The sequence below is a fragment of the Botrytis byssoidea genome (genome assembly GCF_014898295.1).
Source record: "Botrytis byssoidea strain MUCL 94 chromosome Unknown BBYS_009, whole genome shotgun sequence".
NCBI classification, from domain to species: domain Eukaryota; kingdom Fungi; phylum Ascomycota; class Leotiomycetes; order Helotiales; family Sclerotiniaceae; genus Botrytis; species Botrytis byssoidea.
In genome coordinates, this window is record NW_024065850.1 from 557,932 (window position 1) to 575,289 (window position 17,358).

A 17,358-nucleotide genomic window follows, 5' to 3' on the forward strand; every position below is an offset into this window, starting at 1 on the left:
ACTTGAGCATCGAACAAGGAAGCCTCAAACTTCAAAGAATATGCATAGCACAACAGCGAAAAAGAACGGTCCTTATGCCTCGCCATTTCATTCAAAGATTGAAGCGAGATCACAACAACAAAGAAATCAAAACTTATGAGCATGAAGAATTTCTTATTCCGAATCAGGCCAGAAAGGAGACAAAGATACTAGAGAGTTGTCGGTACCAAGCACTTGCCGACTTCTTTTAGGAAAAATGAGACGGTTCTCACAAGTGTCTCGTGAGCGTCGAATGAAGCGCAACAGTAAAGAATTTGTAAAGAAACTGGAGAGTGGCCACCAATACACTGTCTTACATCTTTCAAGATGTATGAAGCTTGAGACTCTCTTTTATATCTTCGAATCATAAAGAGAAAGAAGAAAAAGACAAATCTAAACTGCCTCAGCATATAAACATTAATAACTTGAAGTCTCAGATAAATAAATAAAAGGTAATAAGCCTGACTGAGAAATTGATGATATCATTGGATATTTGTTGGCCAAAATTTGGCCTCTACTTTGCGTGCAAGTCTTGTCTTTCCATTTCCATTACACTAGTTTTATGTCTCAAGGAGAAAGAAATAGAGCCAGAATTTATTTGTCCGTTACAAGACAAATGTATAAGAAAGACAATACAGGAAATGAGAATATTCAACTCATTTTCAATGCCACATACGAATAGCATAAGTACCCAAATTCTATCAGAAAATTGGTACCCTTCGAGTCGAAGCAAGGGATATGTAGAATCCGTGGGAAGAGAAAGAAATTGAAACCCTACTTCAATCACTACGCTCGTCGTATAAATACAATATATTTTCAAACTATTGAACTCAATCATCAATCATCGGCCGGATGGTGTAGTTGGTTATCACGTGTCCTTAACAATTCAAACCTGTTAAATACGGACAAGGTCCTGGGATCGTGCCCCAGTCTGGTCACTCATTTTGCTTTTGATTTGCCTCTCTTCACTGTATTTCCTCAAGCGATTGTGTTGACTGTGTGGATGAAAGGATTTCTTTTTGTTTTTATACGGGCGCAAATCGCAAAGAGAATCAGTCGGGCGACGGACAAGCGGGGTGGGCTACCTCCATACATGGCCGTAAAAAGTGGCACATCCTACCTATCGATCGATCCACTAGTCATTATTGCTGGAGACCTGGAACGTCAGCAACAAATATAATGATGATGAATGAGTACGATTAATGAATATAATTCTCAAGTATAACGAAGAACCGAAAAACTTCGAATATCGAAGAAATATTGAACAAAGAGCACTTCACACACAAATCTAGCCAGGTATATTTTTTACAACCCGTTCATTCTGTGTTCATATGGAAGGGAGGTGATGTAAGAACATATATAAACATTTTATGCGGCTCACAATCACTGGCCAAGCAGACATGGAGAATAGTAAGGGGAATCCATCAACTTTGGATAACGAACGAATGTAATTTTATACTAGATATGTTTCTTTCTTTCGATTTCTAAGAAAATAGAGGCAATGCTCGAGAAGCTATCAGATAAAAGTGAAAATCAATAGCTTGATTGAGTTCAGCAATAACCGTTGGTTTGCAACCATTCAAGAATAACCTCCCTGTCTCTTGATTTGAGAGCTGCTCTTCCTTTGATAGTATCTCCAATAATTCCTAGTGATCGATCATATCCTCTGTTGTCTTTATTTTCAAAGAACTTTTCAATTTCCTTGTTGACATTATCATCACTGAAGGTTGACAGAGAAAGTTTAATGAATCGATCGAAGACAACCATATTCGCAGATCTGTCAAGGGTATTAGTGCTTTTATTACATAGAGAAGCTATTCAGTGTGCCATTGAGTACTCACAATCTTTCTTTGACTGGATCAAAGTTGTCTTGGATGTATTGCCAAAGCTGGTAACGTGTTTTGGTATTGGCTGCAAGAGCAGATGCACCTGTGTGAACATCTTGCGTTGCGACCTCCTTGAAAAGGAATTCAAAATAATCGGAAATGAGTTCTGGGGTTTGAACACGTCCCATTGCACGGAGAACAATTTCTTTGCCATCAATGGAAGTTGTTTCGCGGTACTCTTTCTTCAAAGCCTCATATTCTGATTTGTCACCATATCGAACGGAAAGACCATAAATGGCGCTTCTAAGACTTGGGTGAATGACAGTCTTGTCCTTGCCGCTTGTGTATAGATCGAAGCGACGTTTAGCTTCGGCAATAATTCTATATTTTGTCAGCCATGAAATACTCAGGCAACAAATCCTTCTAACTTACTCTTTGTGTCCATTAAGACCAGCACTCAATATTAATTGAGGTCTAAGTTGCGACTTAAGGAAATCTTCATCTGCAGGCTGTTCCCAACCTATCTTTTCCACTGCCGGGGAGACTAGTTTCAGCAAGAATGCTTTCAAGCCATTGGAGACTGCATCATCGTCGGAGAACACCGATTTTATGGTACCAATTGGTCCTAGGATCTTTGACCAAACAAAGTGATTGGATTCATTAGCTAAGCCCTGCACTAAAGACAAGAATGCTGGAGTTCCTGCTTGTCCTGAGATTGCAAGTGAACCCGCATCAGCGATTAGACCTGGGAGAGAATTAGCTATCAGAATGAGATGACGAAGCATATCGGGCTATCATGGTCCAGACTACAATCCGGAACCGAAAGACCCGAGCGTCTGAATGACGTTTGATCATACGAACAGATTCAATCTTGAGCGAAACCCATATGCCAATTAATCTAATAATCGAGCGTATTAAAAGATTAATTAGATACAATGATATATCACTGTTGGACTCAACTGCAGTCTGAACTATAAGATAATCAAAATCTTGATCTAGACTCACCAATTTTGTCAGTCAAGCTGAGGCGATCCAATTGTGAACCCAACTTGGCAAGTCTTGATGGTGGATAATTGACTCGATAAAAGCCTGCAGTATCGGTATTAATCTTGTAGAAAGAATCATCGACATCTCGGACTACATCTTCTTTTTGTTCGAACGCGATTTGCTGTGCTCCCTTGGCTCCCACCTTTCCTTGGAAATCCAAAGGCACCCACCAAGTCGTTTCATCATCTTCGGGTTTTACATCTCCAGTTGAAAGGTAACGACTTTGCTTGATGCTAATTTGACCAGGCTCTTCTTGAACAGTGAGAACAGGATAGCCAATCTTGGTGATCCATGGATCAATGATAGCCTTCACATCTAGACCAGAAGCTTCGCTCAAAGCTGACCACAAGTTTTGTGTTGTGGCATTACCATAAGCATGTGCTTTTAAATAATCCGAAACACCCTTCAAGAAAGTCTTCTGGCCAAGATGTGTGGCTAACATTCGAATTACCGAGCTACCTTTGAGGTAGCTGATGTGGTCGAAAATTTGGTCAACATCCAAAGCATCTTTGACGGGTACTTCAATAGGGTGCGAGCTGCGCAGGGAGTCCAATTGAAATGCAGTTTGCATGCCCTCAGCCACGAACTGATCCCATACACACCAATCAGGATGGAAGTGATCTGTTGCCAACCACCCGACCCAGGTAGCGAAACCTTCGTTTAGCCAAAGCTCACTCCACCAGTCCATGGTAACTAAATTACCAAACCATTGATGGGCAAGTTCGTGCGCAACGACATAGGCAATTCTGTTTTTGTATTTTGTATCAGAAGTCTTCTCGTCAAATAATACAGCTGTCGTGCGATAGGTGACCTGTACCAGTGAGTAAGTACTTCAATCACATACAAGGAAGTTAGAACTAACCAGACCCCAATTCTCCATACTATCCGATAATTTAAAAAGTTAGCTAGCGTACTCATAAAACACTGAGGGTGTGAAATTGAAGGGGGCTATCATACGCTCCATGGGACTAGAATGAATGGTTAGTGAACGAGTCGATAGTAATTTGACCTAAAGGCCGTTCCAGATGGAAAGACATTTTGAGACTCACAAATTCATGTACCGCAAGCAAATCAGCTTTAGGAAGTGGATAATCAATATCAAAGATTTCAGAAAACAAATCGATGACTTTGGGTGCATGATCGAGAGCATATTGTGCTTGACTCTTTAATCCTCTGGTAGTATAGACACGGACAGGCAGTGGCTTCCCGTTGTACTTGCGCTTTGTGAAATCCTCGATGTACTCGAAATCTCCCATGGCCCAAGCTAGGAGATAGGTACTCATGATTGGTGTTCTTTCGAATTCAATGAAGTGAAAACCGTCCTTAGAATCTCTTGAGCCTTTCTCAGGCATATTGCTCAAAGCGATTTGGTCCTTGGGAATTTCGATCTCGAAGTCAAAAGTGGCCTTCAAGTTAGGCTCATCAAAACATGGGAAAGCCCTACGAGCATCAGACGACTCAAATTGAGTGCTATACATGCAATGGAACTCATCAACCTTAGGAACGGATGAGGCTGGGGTGACTTGAGGTTTGTATTTTGAATAGTAGAATCCAGCCATATCATTGTTGACAGTTCCTTGAAATTTGATTGCTAGTGTGGCATTTTCCGAAACAGAAAGCTCGTCCGGGAAACTTAAAGTTACACGTTGTTTCTTGGTATCATAAGATATCTCACTGGACTTGATAGACTGAGAAGTCTTCCCGGAAGTGAAAGACACCTCTGCTTCATGTAGCTTGAGTTGAAAAGCATTCAATGTGATTTCCTTGGTTGGCTTAACGATTTTGATATCGATTTTGACTGTTCCTTGATAGCTAAAAGCTCCCCCTAACTCGATATCGTAGATAGAGAGCGCATAATGAGAAGGCTTGACCGAATCTGGAAGCACATCTCGGTCGGATGCTGTAGAAGCCATGATGCGAATGGTTCAACGACTGTGGTGAGATCTAATGCCAGATATCAAGAAACTGTCAAGCCAGTTGACGTTGAATTGGACTTCGTAGTTTTGGAATGTTCTTGAATGGTTGGGTAGAGTTTGATTGAAGTTCCAGTATTTAAAGAAGAAAGAAATGAAAAGAAGGCCGAAGGAAAGCGTGGATAAAAGCACGGAGTTCAAGTACGGAGTAAATCAGAAGTAACTATGGAGATTTAGTCCGTTTGTCAGAGGTGTGCTAAAGGTTGGCAGGTGCGGGAGGGGACGATACCGCCCACTTGCCTAATTGGGTAGCTTATCCGATGAAAGCTTGGCGGAAGCTTGAAGTCTCAACCAATAAGCGGCGACATGTGACAAGGCTGTAGAAACTCAAACATCACATCACAACACGCGAAAAGAGCATCATAGTAATAATTCTTGTGTACACAACCAAACTTAACAACATAATCCTTTCGCAAGCATTCTTCTTCATACGAATAATATCTGCCATCACCGGAATCATGGCTACGGGACAGAAACTATATCCTCGAGCCAATCTTAAGAAGATTGTTAAAGCTCATTCCAAACGTAATCTCACCAAAAATGTTGATGTATTGGTATGTTTTACGACGCGTCCCGGGCTAAAAGAACATTCACTAATGCATATATCACAGATCTTCCTCGATTACATGCTATTTCTCGAAACGTATGTCACGATAAGCTCCATTTTGCGGAGTCGATTATCCAGGAATAGTGTCTAATTGATTCAGGTTAATGAAGGAAGCTGGTATCAATGCGAAGCAGGCTGGAGAGCGTGGCATCAGCGCTAAGAGTATTAAAAAGGTTACTGAAGTAAGTCTAACCCTCTTGCTAGTCATACCCATAATAACCATATCAAACTAGCTATCGCTATCGAAATTCAAGGGATGATGCTCGAACTTCGATAAGTGGTTGTATAAATGATATAGTGAATCCGCTTTCCAAGAGGGTATGGACCTCAAGGGCGATTGAATCCGAAGGGGGAATACGAGATATACCTAGGTACCTCAAGTAGACACTACGAACAATGGATCGGACGGCAAATAGCGATGTGAAGGATACCTAGGTACGATGCCATTGGTGGTCGACAAGCATGAGGAAGAAGAAGAATGTGTTGGAGTACGCACGAGGCTGTGAATTTGGCGGAGCCTGGGGGACAAGGCGAAGATGACCAGATGCTTGCTAGCAACTCTTTTTAGCCATACATTAATCACTTGGGGTTGAAACGATCAAACTACAATAAAATAAGAATTAAATAATACCTAAATACAACTCAACTTCATTTTCCAGTTCAATACTTAACAAAATTTAATTGAAGCGTTGATTTTCTTCTCCTATCTCTTCTGCCGTTGGAGGGAGATTTATTCCACTTCCTTCTTCCACGTTCGCTAAGGCTGACAAGGTTCCGATCCAAACATCTCTTCCCATCCATCATCTTGGAGCTCCCTCACTTTTGATAATTGATACCAACACTTCCTAAAAAAAATCCTATCTTACAAGACTTCGTTCTTAAACCTGAGAATATCTTCTTCCTCATCTTCTTGTATTGAATACTTCGTTTTATTCATAGACGACGCATTTTAATTATTCATTCACACACAAGCAAGCTATCTTTCTCGAGATTTCTGTATCACGAAACCAAACATCAGACAACAAAATAAGTTCACAATGGCTGCTTCCGTAGTTCAAAATCCAGCTTCTAAGCCGGAATCTAAGTCCGCAAAGAAGAAGAAGGCCAAGACTGAAGCTGTCGATGTGCAAAAGCCCGCCGCACAAGCAGATGTTGCTATTACAGAAAAGGCCTCGTCCACTAATGCTGAAGAGAGCAGCAATGGAGATGGAGCATACGAGAGTCCATATATCAAGGAGCTCTACAAGTAAGCATTTCTCCTAGGCCACCTAAATTTATGCATCATTGGCATTCTTGCCAATCTTTGGCGGGGTTGACGCAGCTAACGACTGGTTTTAGGAGCATCCGCAATGTCAACAAGAAGATCGTAAGCCAACACAATCTGCATTTGATCACCCTTAGACATATTGCTAATTATCTATCGGATAGACCAACGCTTCAAAAGTTGATAATGTTCTTGCCGAGAACCCAGGCAAGAGCTTGGACGAATTGGTAGCTACTCGCAAGATCAATGCTGACCAAAAGGCACAAATTTTGAAGAAGCCATCTCTCCAGGCGTCTTTGACCCAGCTTGAGGAGCAAATCGCACAATATAAGAAGTTCGACCAAGAATACAAGACAAAGCTTCAGTTGGAGAAGGCTGAATTCGAAAAGACTTTCAATGAGCGTGCCAACAAAGAGCTCGAGGAGAAAGTTAAGGCTGCTAAGGATTCTGTTGCAAAGGAGAAGGCTGAGGAACAAGAGAGTAACTTGTTGCTCATCACTAAATTTCTCTGTCTCGCCGCCTTGCGCCGAAGCCCGGAAAATGATCCAGAGCTCGACGAGAACAAGGGAATTGAAGGGCTGCTCACTCAAGTTTACAGTGGAGACGAAGCTGCTGTAGCTGCCATGACAAAAATCATCCAAGGATCTAATGAAGTCTGTTCATCCGTCAACGGCGAAGAACTGACCACAACCTGTAAGTTCACCTGTAGTTGTAATTTTAACAGTTCACTGATTGGTATATTAGTTGCCGATATCAAGGCCATTGCCCTTGCGCTGCCAACCACATCTGTCGCTGAACCCACTGAGCCTGCAGATGAAGAGACAGGCCAAACCGAAGTCACTGAATATCCCGTCCAAAGTGACCCAACTATTGCCAATGCCGGTTTGACTGAAATCGATGACCCCGTTACGAGTGCATTGAGCAATGGCCACCAAGCACCAAGCTTCGAGGAAGCTCAAGGAATTCCCCAAAATTCAGCTTTTGGCGAAGGAGGAAATGCTGCAGCTGAGGCAAATTGGGATAATAACAATGATTTGTCTACATCGCAAGAGTGGGTCGAGGTTCCTCGTGAAGCCACTGAGACAGATCTCGGTGTTACTGCTACTCCTGCTGCCCCTTCTAACACTCAAAGCTGGGCCGATGAGCAACCTGAGAGTCCTGCTTCAGTAAGTTAGCCCCGATTTATACAGTAAATGAGAGTATCCTTCTAACAACTTCTCTTCAGAAGACCCCAACCCCTCCAGTCAGCAACAATGATGGCTTCCATGAAGTCAGCCGCAACCGTGGCCGTGGAGATCACCGAGGTGGTAGAGGTGGCCGAGGTCGTGGTGGCTTTAGAGGCGATGGATATAGAGGACGTGGCCGTGGTGGTCCTCGTGGTGCTCCCCGTGCCCCAAGAGGCGAGTCATCATAGATCCACATTTCGGAAACAGCTCTATGGCCTCACAAATTGTGAAATCCTAGATGCGTTAGCTCACGCAACTTTTAATATCCTCATTCTTTTATTCAACTTCTTTCTCGCGGCATGGCATCACACAAAGGCGAAATGGGTAAAGTTTTTCTTGCATTCAATATTTGCAATTGCGAAAACAGCACAATTAAGCATTTGCATGAATCTGTCATGTTCTTGATATTGGCTGGATATGGCATAGGGATAAATACGATATGGGAGAGCGTCTCGTTTTTTATGGCATTACATGCACAACACGCATTTCCTGCACTTTGGCCAACTTGATTTTCCTTTTTGCGCGCTTTTATGCAGGCTGCTTGTTCATACCCGGGGCACACATTGAAAAGTTCGGTTGGTTTGGTCTTTGGTTCGCTGGTCTTGGTCTTTTAGAACGGTTGGACTGGGCTGGGCTGGATGAACGCAACGGATCGGATCGGATTGGACTGGCCAAATCGAAACGATACAAAATAGAATGATTGATACCCATGATTTGATGGTTGCGTGAACGATGAAAAGAAGTACCCCGATACATAATTATGTGAGAGAGTGATGATAGTGATCAGTGATCTTTTTGGTTGTGTATACAGTGAGGAGTATCATCCAGCATAAAGTGGTATTTGACTCTCACCTCATTTCAGTAAGAAAACTCACTGCCAACCACTTCCCTGCCATCTCACCGCGAAGTGTTTCGAAATTGATGTTCGCACTTGATATTGCTACGTCGTGCTAATCTCAAAATCAGCATTGTGTTTTGTCTAGATCTTATTGTCTCGAGTCCTACGCCGTGGTTCGGCGAATTTCTCACAATTGGCTTGCAGGTAGTCTTAAGGATTCTGTAGGTGAGGAGATGTGAGGTGAGATGCTGTAATTTATGCGAATGAAATTGAAGGAATGTTGGATTGTGTGTTGGATATTTGTTAAAGTGTTAGCTGCAAGTTTACGTTTATGTTGGGGCCTTGCGAGATTTGAAATAGGAGGAAGATGGGGGAGTTGGCAGTTGGAATGGGACAGGAGAGTGGGTGGTTTTTGCGGGCTTGTGTCTGATATGATGTTTGGTTGGGGGATGTTGCTTTGCTGTGAGGTTGCTGGATACTAGGACGATGGGATACGGGATATGGTCTAGATGGCGTGAGGCGAGGGTTTGTTTCGTTTGTTTGATCTGTGATTTGCGGGTGGAGTGGGTGCGTCAGTGAAATGTTGTAGAGCCTACGAGAAAATCATTGTGCCGAGGTTTTTGCAAGATGTTTTTGTATGGTGTAGGGTTATGTTTTTCTAGCAATATGTAGTTACACATATTTTGTATTGGTCTTTGCAGGAAGGGTCACAAGGGGTTTTCCTCTTGTATCTGCACTGTTAGGCACAGAGGCTCTAACATAATATCTGCCATGCGCGCCTCCGATATCAATGGGGTGTTATTCTCCTAAATATATACCTGCGGCATTACTCCGAGCTGTATGTTTATCCTGTGTACGGGATTGTTATTGAGCGTACGGCGCAATATTGAGATTGCGCTGCCATTATCAGCATATTGATTATTATTGGTAGCTCATCAATCATATGAGGTCACATCAAAGCACCAGACATCGCAGCCTTATTCACATACATTGTAGCCGTGATGTTCGTGAAAGTCAAGTAAAAATCGATCAATGGACGTGTGAGCTATTTATAAGGTGTGGGGCTAAGATAAGATTAGCCTAGCATCAGTGATAAAAAGGGTACGAACACTTGAAAATTTCAACACAATCGTCATACTTGGCGACTGTTGAATGGAACTTTCTTCATGTTGAAGTCGAAGTGTTCCTTAAGTCCAATTTTGTGGGAGTTAATTGTATAGAGTACGAGTCAGTGTCAAGCCATATGTATGTTGCCGAGCGATTTGATTCGTGAGCTCGTCGCCCAGTTCTTGTCCACTTTCACATTTTGCACATCTAATTGCATCTTATTGCCCTGCCTCCAGTGATGTCGTTGATCATACAAACAAAATAATCATATTCTCGAGCCAGATCAGATATCCAGATCCTATTCATGTGCCAAATCAGATTGGATTTCCAAGATAACATCGATACCTTGGACGAAAATGCCTAGGGCTACATGCCAGTAGAATGTTTGCGAGGTTGGTATTCAAATTCTTCGACAAACACCAGCTAGACATGTTCGAAGATCATGACTGGGCTGTGGTGATGTGATTCCAATCAGTGAGACACTATGTCTCCCCAGATTTGCCGGGATGTCATGGGGAAAACGGGTAAGATTTGCTTAGGTAGGTTAGGTGGAGATGTAAAGGTGTCACCGCTTTTAGCCACTCGGCCCTACGCCTTATGGAAGCTTAAATTTGACGAAGATGGGTTTGGCTTGATGCAAGCTCGATGACAGAGATTTCACTAGTGCAGGGGTAATTTTCCTATCAGATACTTATCGAGTATCTCAATCATCTCATGCCGAAACCCACGTCATATCATCGACTTTGCATAATTATACGACATATATCGTAGAATTCAAGTCGATAATTCAATCATGACTTTAGGATCTGAGAGATGTATGTGGTATCATTCTTTATCGCACTTGACTTGATTGATATGGACGGACTGTAACTGCACACAGATGCACAAGTCAAGCTCCGAAACTGTACGGTATAAAGCAATGAGACTAGTAGGTAAAGATAAACTTCTCAGCCCTATCTATGTACTGTGATGATGAAATCCAAATCTGTATGGATAATGGATAAGTTGAGATGATGATGCTCATCTTACAGGATGGTGAACTGTGCACTGCATGAGACGATCCTGACCGGGATAAATCGAGATAAAGCCATCAATCCATGATAGTTGTAATTGTAGTAAGAAGAAGAAACCAAGTATTGGACAAATCACGAAGGATCGATAGAATGCAAGAGCCAAAGGGGAAAAGGGGGGATAAATTGCAGAACAATAATAAGCAATAATCTTTAACAGCTGCAATACTTGGACCTACCGAAGTGTGGACATGTATATACTAGGTATGTGTGTGTGTGTATGTTATCTCCTTATCTCATACAATGGGAAGAATTTCAATGTCACCATATACTTGGATCGCACCTAATTGTTGGCACCCCTTCCTATCTCCTCCGATGGAGTAATTGATATCTTGGTTTATTTGTTGATGTATGAGGTGTATATAGAAAGAATTCTGTGTCGCTATATTATACGATAAGATAAAAAATAATAAAGAGGATTATAATCACACAAATCACCCACATAGGTAATTATAACAATAAAATTGTCAAACGATAAAACACGTATTGATCAACGTAGAAATCATCGACGAGAATGATTGAAGTGATGGGGAAGACTAAGGTAAAAGATAAAAGTAATCTTGGTGAACCATTTTTTCTTTTATCAAAAATGCAGATCCACTGTTCTAGAGATGGGAACCGAAAGAAGGTGCGCTAAAGTGGATAAAGGTTAGTTCATATCGGCAAGTAGGAGAATCATTCGAGGGAAATCGCACCTCAATAAATCGTCCTGTCCTGTTTCATTCAGTAGCCGTATGAAATACATACACGATAATCCGACAATCAACAGCGAATTCGATAAATCATTCCAACCCATATCAGCGAGGACATTAAAGTTGCATCTATTCTTAAGAGGATAAAGTTGTCAATTGTTTCTTTCGACATCTGCCAAGAATCAATCCATTCTTTTCCAGAGTGCGCATCATTCTTCAATCCCCCCTCCACAATTCGACGACCTTCACCTACTATCCCAAATTCACGATTTGATAACGCAACCACATCACGCATAATAACGACGCATGGTCGATCGCATGTGAGCCTACACGATGTCGACTGCTACCGACCAGGTAGTTGTTCCCAGTGAGGGCGAGCAATCTGCGATCCCGCAGGGTCTTGCTTCGCCACCAGAAAGCAACAACACCATCAGAACCGATCCATCAAGCGACTCAGAATTATCAGATCTCGAGTTCACAGCAGACGAGCCAATTGAACCAGAACATTGGGAAGATGATGGCAGAGTCCCTGTTTTCATGCCGACCATGGCTCAGTTCAAGGACTTTAATCTCTTCGTGAGTGAACGATCTCGTCCAAATCCCCTTGGAGCGTATGCTAATGCGACGATATCTAGATGGATAAAGTCAATAAATATGGTATGAAATCTGGTATTGTCAAGGTTATTCCACCACCCGAATGGAAAGCTGCCCTTCCACCGCTCGACGATGCTATAAAAACGATTCGAGTGAAGGATCCGATTAAACAGGATATCATGGGTCAGAGCGGAACATACCGACAAGCCAACATTCTCCATCAACGTTCTTACAATCTTCCACAATGGCGACAGTTGTGCGATCAAAGCGAACATCAGCCTCCTGCCAAGAGAGGTGAAAGGAGAGCCAATGTTGAAAAAGTTAAAGCTACAACAAGAGCAAAGGCTCCAACACCCGGAGGAAAAAGAAAACCAGGCCGTCCGTCCAGACTCAAGACAAATGCTACTGTCGATTCAGAAGGTGGAACTCCAGATCGTTTACCTACCCCAATATCTCCGAAAACCGAAGGTGATTCATCGTCCGTCAAGCAAGAAGTAAACGAGGATGATACGCCTGTCAAACCAAGGGGGGGAAGACAGCCTAAAGCCATATCCGTTTCTTCTCGACGTAAAAACAATCGCCGTGGTGAAGCAGGCGTAGTAGACGAAGCCGCGTTTGAGAACTTCAAATACGAGCTAGAGGGTGAGGATTACTCGGCAGAGAGGTGTGAAGAATTAGAACGACACTATTGGCGTACCCTCACATATGCTCCACCACTTTATGGAGCGGATATGATGGGATCATTGTTCGATGATAGAACGACTGAATGGAACCTTGGAAAGTTACCCAATATACTTGACCATTTGGGCGGGCAGATTCCTGGTGTCAACACTGCATATCTTTACCTAGGCATGTGGAAAGCCACTTTTGCCTGGCATTTGGAGGATGTCGACCTCTATAGTATCAACTATCTTCACTTTGGCGCACCGAAGCAATGGTATAGTATCTCTCAGGGGGATGCACGACGATTCGAAGCTGCGATGAAAAATATCTGGCCAGCTGATGCTAAAGCTTGTAGCGAATTTCTTCGTCATAAAACTTTTTTGATATCACCTCAGCACTTGTTGTCAAATTATAACATTAAGGTTAACAAAATTGTCCACCGACCAGGAGAGTTTGTGATTACTTTCCCGTACGGATATCATTCTGGATACAATCTCGGGTATAATTGCGCTGAGGCTGTTAACTTTGGTTTGCCATCTTGGCTTGAATATGGAAAGGTGGCTAAGAAGTGCGACTGTGATCAAGCTCAAGACAGTGTTTGGATCAATGTTCGGGATTTAGAACGCAAGATGAATGGCGAAGAGACTGAATATGAAACCGACTTTGACGAGGACGAAGAAGAAGAGGAAGAGGACGAAAATGAAACGACAGATCTCCTTACTCCCCCTGACAGCAGTGGCGACGCGAAGGTCAAAACCAAGACTCAACGTAAGAGAAAGCGTGTCAAGAGTGAGTCGGACGAGCAGCAAAATGTGAAGAGAATTCGAATGCGCATCAAAGCACCGGTCAACGAACCTTGTGTCTTGTGTCCCAACGACATTCCCTCCGAGCCTCTACTCCCAACCGAGGACGGTAAACAGGCACATCGTATGTGTGCTCAGTACATTCCAGAAACGATCGTGGAAGAAGCAGATAAGAAAGAAGTGGTTACAGGCATCAAGGAGATTTCCAAAGCTCGATTTGACCTCAAGTGCAACTATTGCCGCTCGAAGAAAGGTGCATGCTTTCAATGCTCTAAGAAGAAGTGTACAAGAGCATACCATGCGACCTGCGCAGCAGCAGCGGGCGTCTTTGTTGAACAAGGTGAAATTCCAGTGTTTGGAGAGGATGGTACCGAGTACAAAGAGTGGGGCATCGAATTTAGTTGTCGCTTCCATCGCATCAAACGCGATAAGAGGCTGGACAGCGATTCTCTCGAGGAGGACGATCGTATTCGGAATGGTGCCAAGGAGTTGAAGGTTGGCGAAGTCTGTCAAATGCAGTTTTACAAGGGCGACATATTTGCAGGTACCATCATCGAGAATCGGAAAGATGAAGAGACAGTACTTGTTGATATTCTGCCTCGCGGGTTCGTAAAAACATTTTATGGTTGTATGACAATCGTGCTAACTCACCTCTTAGTGACCGAGTTGAAGTCGAATATAAATGGATTCTCATTCCCGACGCGTCGTTCTTCACTCTCGCCAAGCCATCCGAGAAAGCAATCCCCATGCCAAAATCTCGTATTGAGGCAGCGTCACTCAACACCACAAAACGTCAAGTTGATGACATTCCAAGAGCTGAAGATCCTTTTGTTAAGGGCTTCACATGGGCAGAGTTTAATACAGAGAGTATCGTTCGCAATGCGGCACAGGTCAAACTAGATTTGAGCAAGGAGAACCAAGTTTGGTACTATCTTGGAAAGAACTCCACAGAGGCTAGGGCACAATTTACGGAAGATGTAAAGATCCAGAGACACAATCCTAAAGGACATTTTCTTGATACAATTCCCAAACCGGCTACAGCTGCGCCACGTACATCTTACGCAGCCTCATATCCTACAACGAACAAAATTTCTGCAACCGCGACAAAGATGCCCATCGCCAACACTTCCAATGTGGGCCCGGGGGCACAGGCAATGCAGAAGATGGCTGCTACCAAACTTGCGAATCAAGCGGCACCATCCTCTGGAACTTCCGCGCCTTTCGTTGCGAGGTCAGAGAAACCATATGTGTATAAGCCTCGTAAATCTGAAGATGGTTATCACAGCGGTTTGATTGATGCGCAATCATACCAATCTCAACAAGCTTTCTTGCGACAGTCAGCGGCATCTAGGCCTGTCCAAGTACCTGCAATTGGTCTCAACTTTGGTACTGATCCCAGGTTTCAAAATAACCCGGCGTCTCCTGCTCCCACTTCCACGACGCCTCCCGCAATCGCTTCTACGAATCAATCTGCGGTTGTTCCTCCGAGAGCTGCTTATACACCAAATAATAGCTATGCACCACAAGTCAAATACGCTCCACCACGCCAGCCTCATCAAGCAGCTACACCACGTCAATCCCAGCCAGCTGCCAGTCCACTGGCTCCACCTAATACAAATTATCGACCAACTCAGTCGTTGGCGAAAGGAAACAACCCCTTTAGTAGTAGAGCAGCTGCTCCTAAAATGGGAAATGTTTTTGCGAAGTATCTCTACTTGCAGATCGAGCATAACCGCTCACCTATGGAATACAAGAGCCCCTACAGAGAAGGTGGAGGATTCATGAATGGTTACCAAGGCAATTGGACAGAGCATCTCAAGAAGACCCTATTTGCAAAATCGGGATCATCTACAGCATCACCCCCAACATCAATTTCTTCCTATACCGGGGGTGTCGGCAGGAAAGCATCCTACCCTACTTCTTATACCCCCCAATCCTCCCGCGGTTCCTATTCATCTAATGGGTCCCAAATATATTCTCCCGCAACTTCATCTGCAAGACCAAGCTATTCTTCACCTTCCATACCCAGACATCAGCAAACGCCAACTCAACAGGTCACGCCTAAGCCGTACGACACGAATCAATGGGAAAGGAAAGACTCACCCTTGCACCCAGCTATTCGGAAGGAGTACAGTTCGATGTTTCACAATCACCACGTGCCGCAGCCACAAGGTCAACAACAAAATCCTCAGCAGCAAGGTCATCAGCAACATAACCACAAAAGTCACGATTCTACTCAGTATCAAAATTCACCCTACCTTCCGTCTGGTGGCCAAGGCTCTCCCACGCAACCTGGATTCGCGTCTCAAGCGCCAAAAACAACTGAGTTCAAGCAAGCTCAACAAACTGAGGAACCTAAGAAGTCCCAACAACTTCAACCTCCCCAATCTCAACCTACGCCTCAAGTTGCACAGAAGATTGGCCATAATTCATCATCGCAGCCTCAACCGGTTGCAAAAGCTACTCTCATTACTCCTCCCTCATATTCTCCTTCTCTCACCCGGACAGAACTCAGTCAGCAACCGATCAATGCTTCGAATCAGTCTCAGGTTCCACCTCAATCTCCTCAGCAGGAGGCGAAACCCATCTATCCTCGTCAGCAATATTTCCAGAACCTTAATTCTTCGAGGGTACAGCCACAAACTTTTGCTCCTCCTCCGCAAACCCATGACTTACCAGACGTGCCAATTGATTCAGAGTCTTTGATTGAAGACATGCTGAAGAATTTGAGAAAGGTCACAACAGGCACGGCTAAGTAGTAGGATTGAATTGTATTCCGAGGAGCCCCTTCAATATGATGACATTACAACCAAATCAGCTCAAGGGGGTGTAATGCGGGAGAAATTCTAGTGTGCATTGATGTGTTTAATGATGATTCTTGGGGGCGTACATAATACCAAATCCTGAGATGAGGGTGAATTTTTTGGCGTTTAAGGATGTCTGGGACAAAGGGGTGATGAGGTGTTTGGGTTCTCGTCCGGGTTTGTTCATGTTATAGTTCTTTTAATTCTTTCAACTTAGTTCATGAATTCAAGCAAGTTCTCGTTTGATGCACAGTGTCTGCATATGGACAGGTTTCCTTCTCTTTTCCCAGGAAATTGCAGATCAACATTCAAAAACTATCATAATATTAGTGAGAACTACTGGATGGCCAGGATGCATTTTTATTCACATTCATGTTGGTTCCTGATGTACAAGCCAAATCAATCGGAACAAAACAGAGAAAAGCATAACATAATGAAACAAGCAGGCAACATTGAGTCAATTTAAAAAAGGAGATGGAAAACAATTGAGAGCACGGAGAATGCAATTGTACAATAGTTTACGCAGTTTATAGGAACGAATGATAATGATATGTGTGTTATAGATTTAATAGTTGATACTTTTGCGAAATGTCTAGATATGTAGCTTGCTAAAATTTGACCTGACTTGGAGATATCTCAGTAAGTGATAAGCTTGAATGAATGTTGATGGCTCATTATATTAATATTTGTCAAATATTCACACACACACGTGGATATATATAGACAGAAATATATTTTGCTTTGATTAATATTTTACGTTATTCTCTACGAACCGATGTACTCGTCGTATCTATACGAGGATTCTAGGGGACCCTCGCTAGTAAAG

The 17,358-nt window shown here is 43.2% G+C and overlaps 4 protein-coding genes across 4 annotated transcripts; 3 read left to right on the plus strand and 1 right to left on the minus strand.

Annotated features, from left to right (window-relative positions):
- Positions 1-1,569: 1,569 nt before the first annotated feature.
- On the minus strand, positions 1,570-4,804 carry EAE97_005313 (uncharacterized protein; the record flags this gene model as incomplete). The annotated part of the gene is made up of 7 exons (XM_038875825.1): positions 1,570-1,795; positions 1,860-2,225; positions 2,277-2,589; positions 2,850-3,702; positions 3,754-3,772; positions 3,849-3,859; positions 3,941-4,804. The coding sequence occupies 7 exons, from the start codon at positions 4,802-4,804 to the stop codon at positions 1,570-1,572; spliced, it is 2,652 nt and encodes an 883-aa protein (XP_038733162.1).
- A 518-nt stretch (positions 4,805-5,322) lies between these two features.
- Positions 5,323-5,731, plus strand: EAE97_005314 (uncharacterized protein; the record flags this gene model as incomplete). Its single annotated transcript, XM_038875826.1, has 4 exons — positions 5,323-5,418; positions 5,476-5,507; positions 5,572-5,653; positions 5,705-5,731. 4 exons carry the CDS (start codon positions 5,323-5,325, stop codon positions 5,729-5,731), a joined length of 237 nt encoding a protein of 78 aa, XP_038733163.1.
- A 391-nt stretch (positions 5,732-6,122) lies between these two features.
- On the plus strand, positions 6,123-8,678 carry EAE97_005315 (uncharacterized protein). The gene is made up of 5 exons (XM_038875827.1): positions 6,123-6,717; positions 6,810-6,837; positions 6,900-7,428; positions 7,480-7,901; positions 7,961-8,678. Exons 1-5 carry the CDS (start codon positions 6,509-6,511, stop codon positions 8,147-8,149), a joined length of 1,377 nt encoding a protein of 458 aa, XP_038733164.1. The 5' UTR covers positions 6,123-6,508; the 3' UTR covers positions 8,150-8,678.
- Positions 8,679-11,702: 3,024 nt separating this feature from the next.
- On the plus strand, positions 11,703-17,079 carry EAE97_005316 (uncharacterized protein). Its single transcript, XM_038875828.1, has 3 exons — positions 11,703-12,244; positions 12,304-14,333; positions 14,387-17,079. Exons 1-3 carry the CDS (start codon positions 12,002-12,004, stop codon positions 16,485-16,487), a joined length of 4,374 nt encoding a protein of 1,457 aa, XP_038733165.1. The 5' UTR covers positions 11,703-12,001; the 3' UTR covers positions 16,488-17,079.
- The last annotated feature ends 279 nt before the right edge of the window (positions 17,080-17,358 follow it).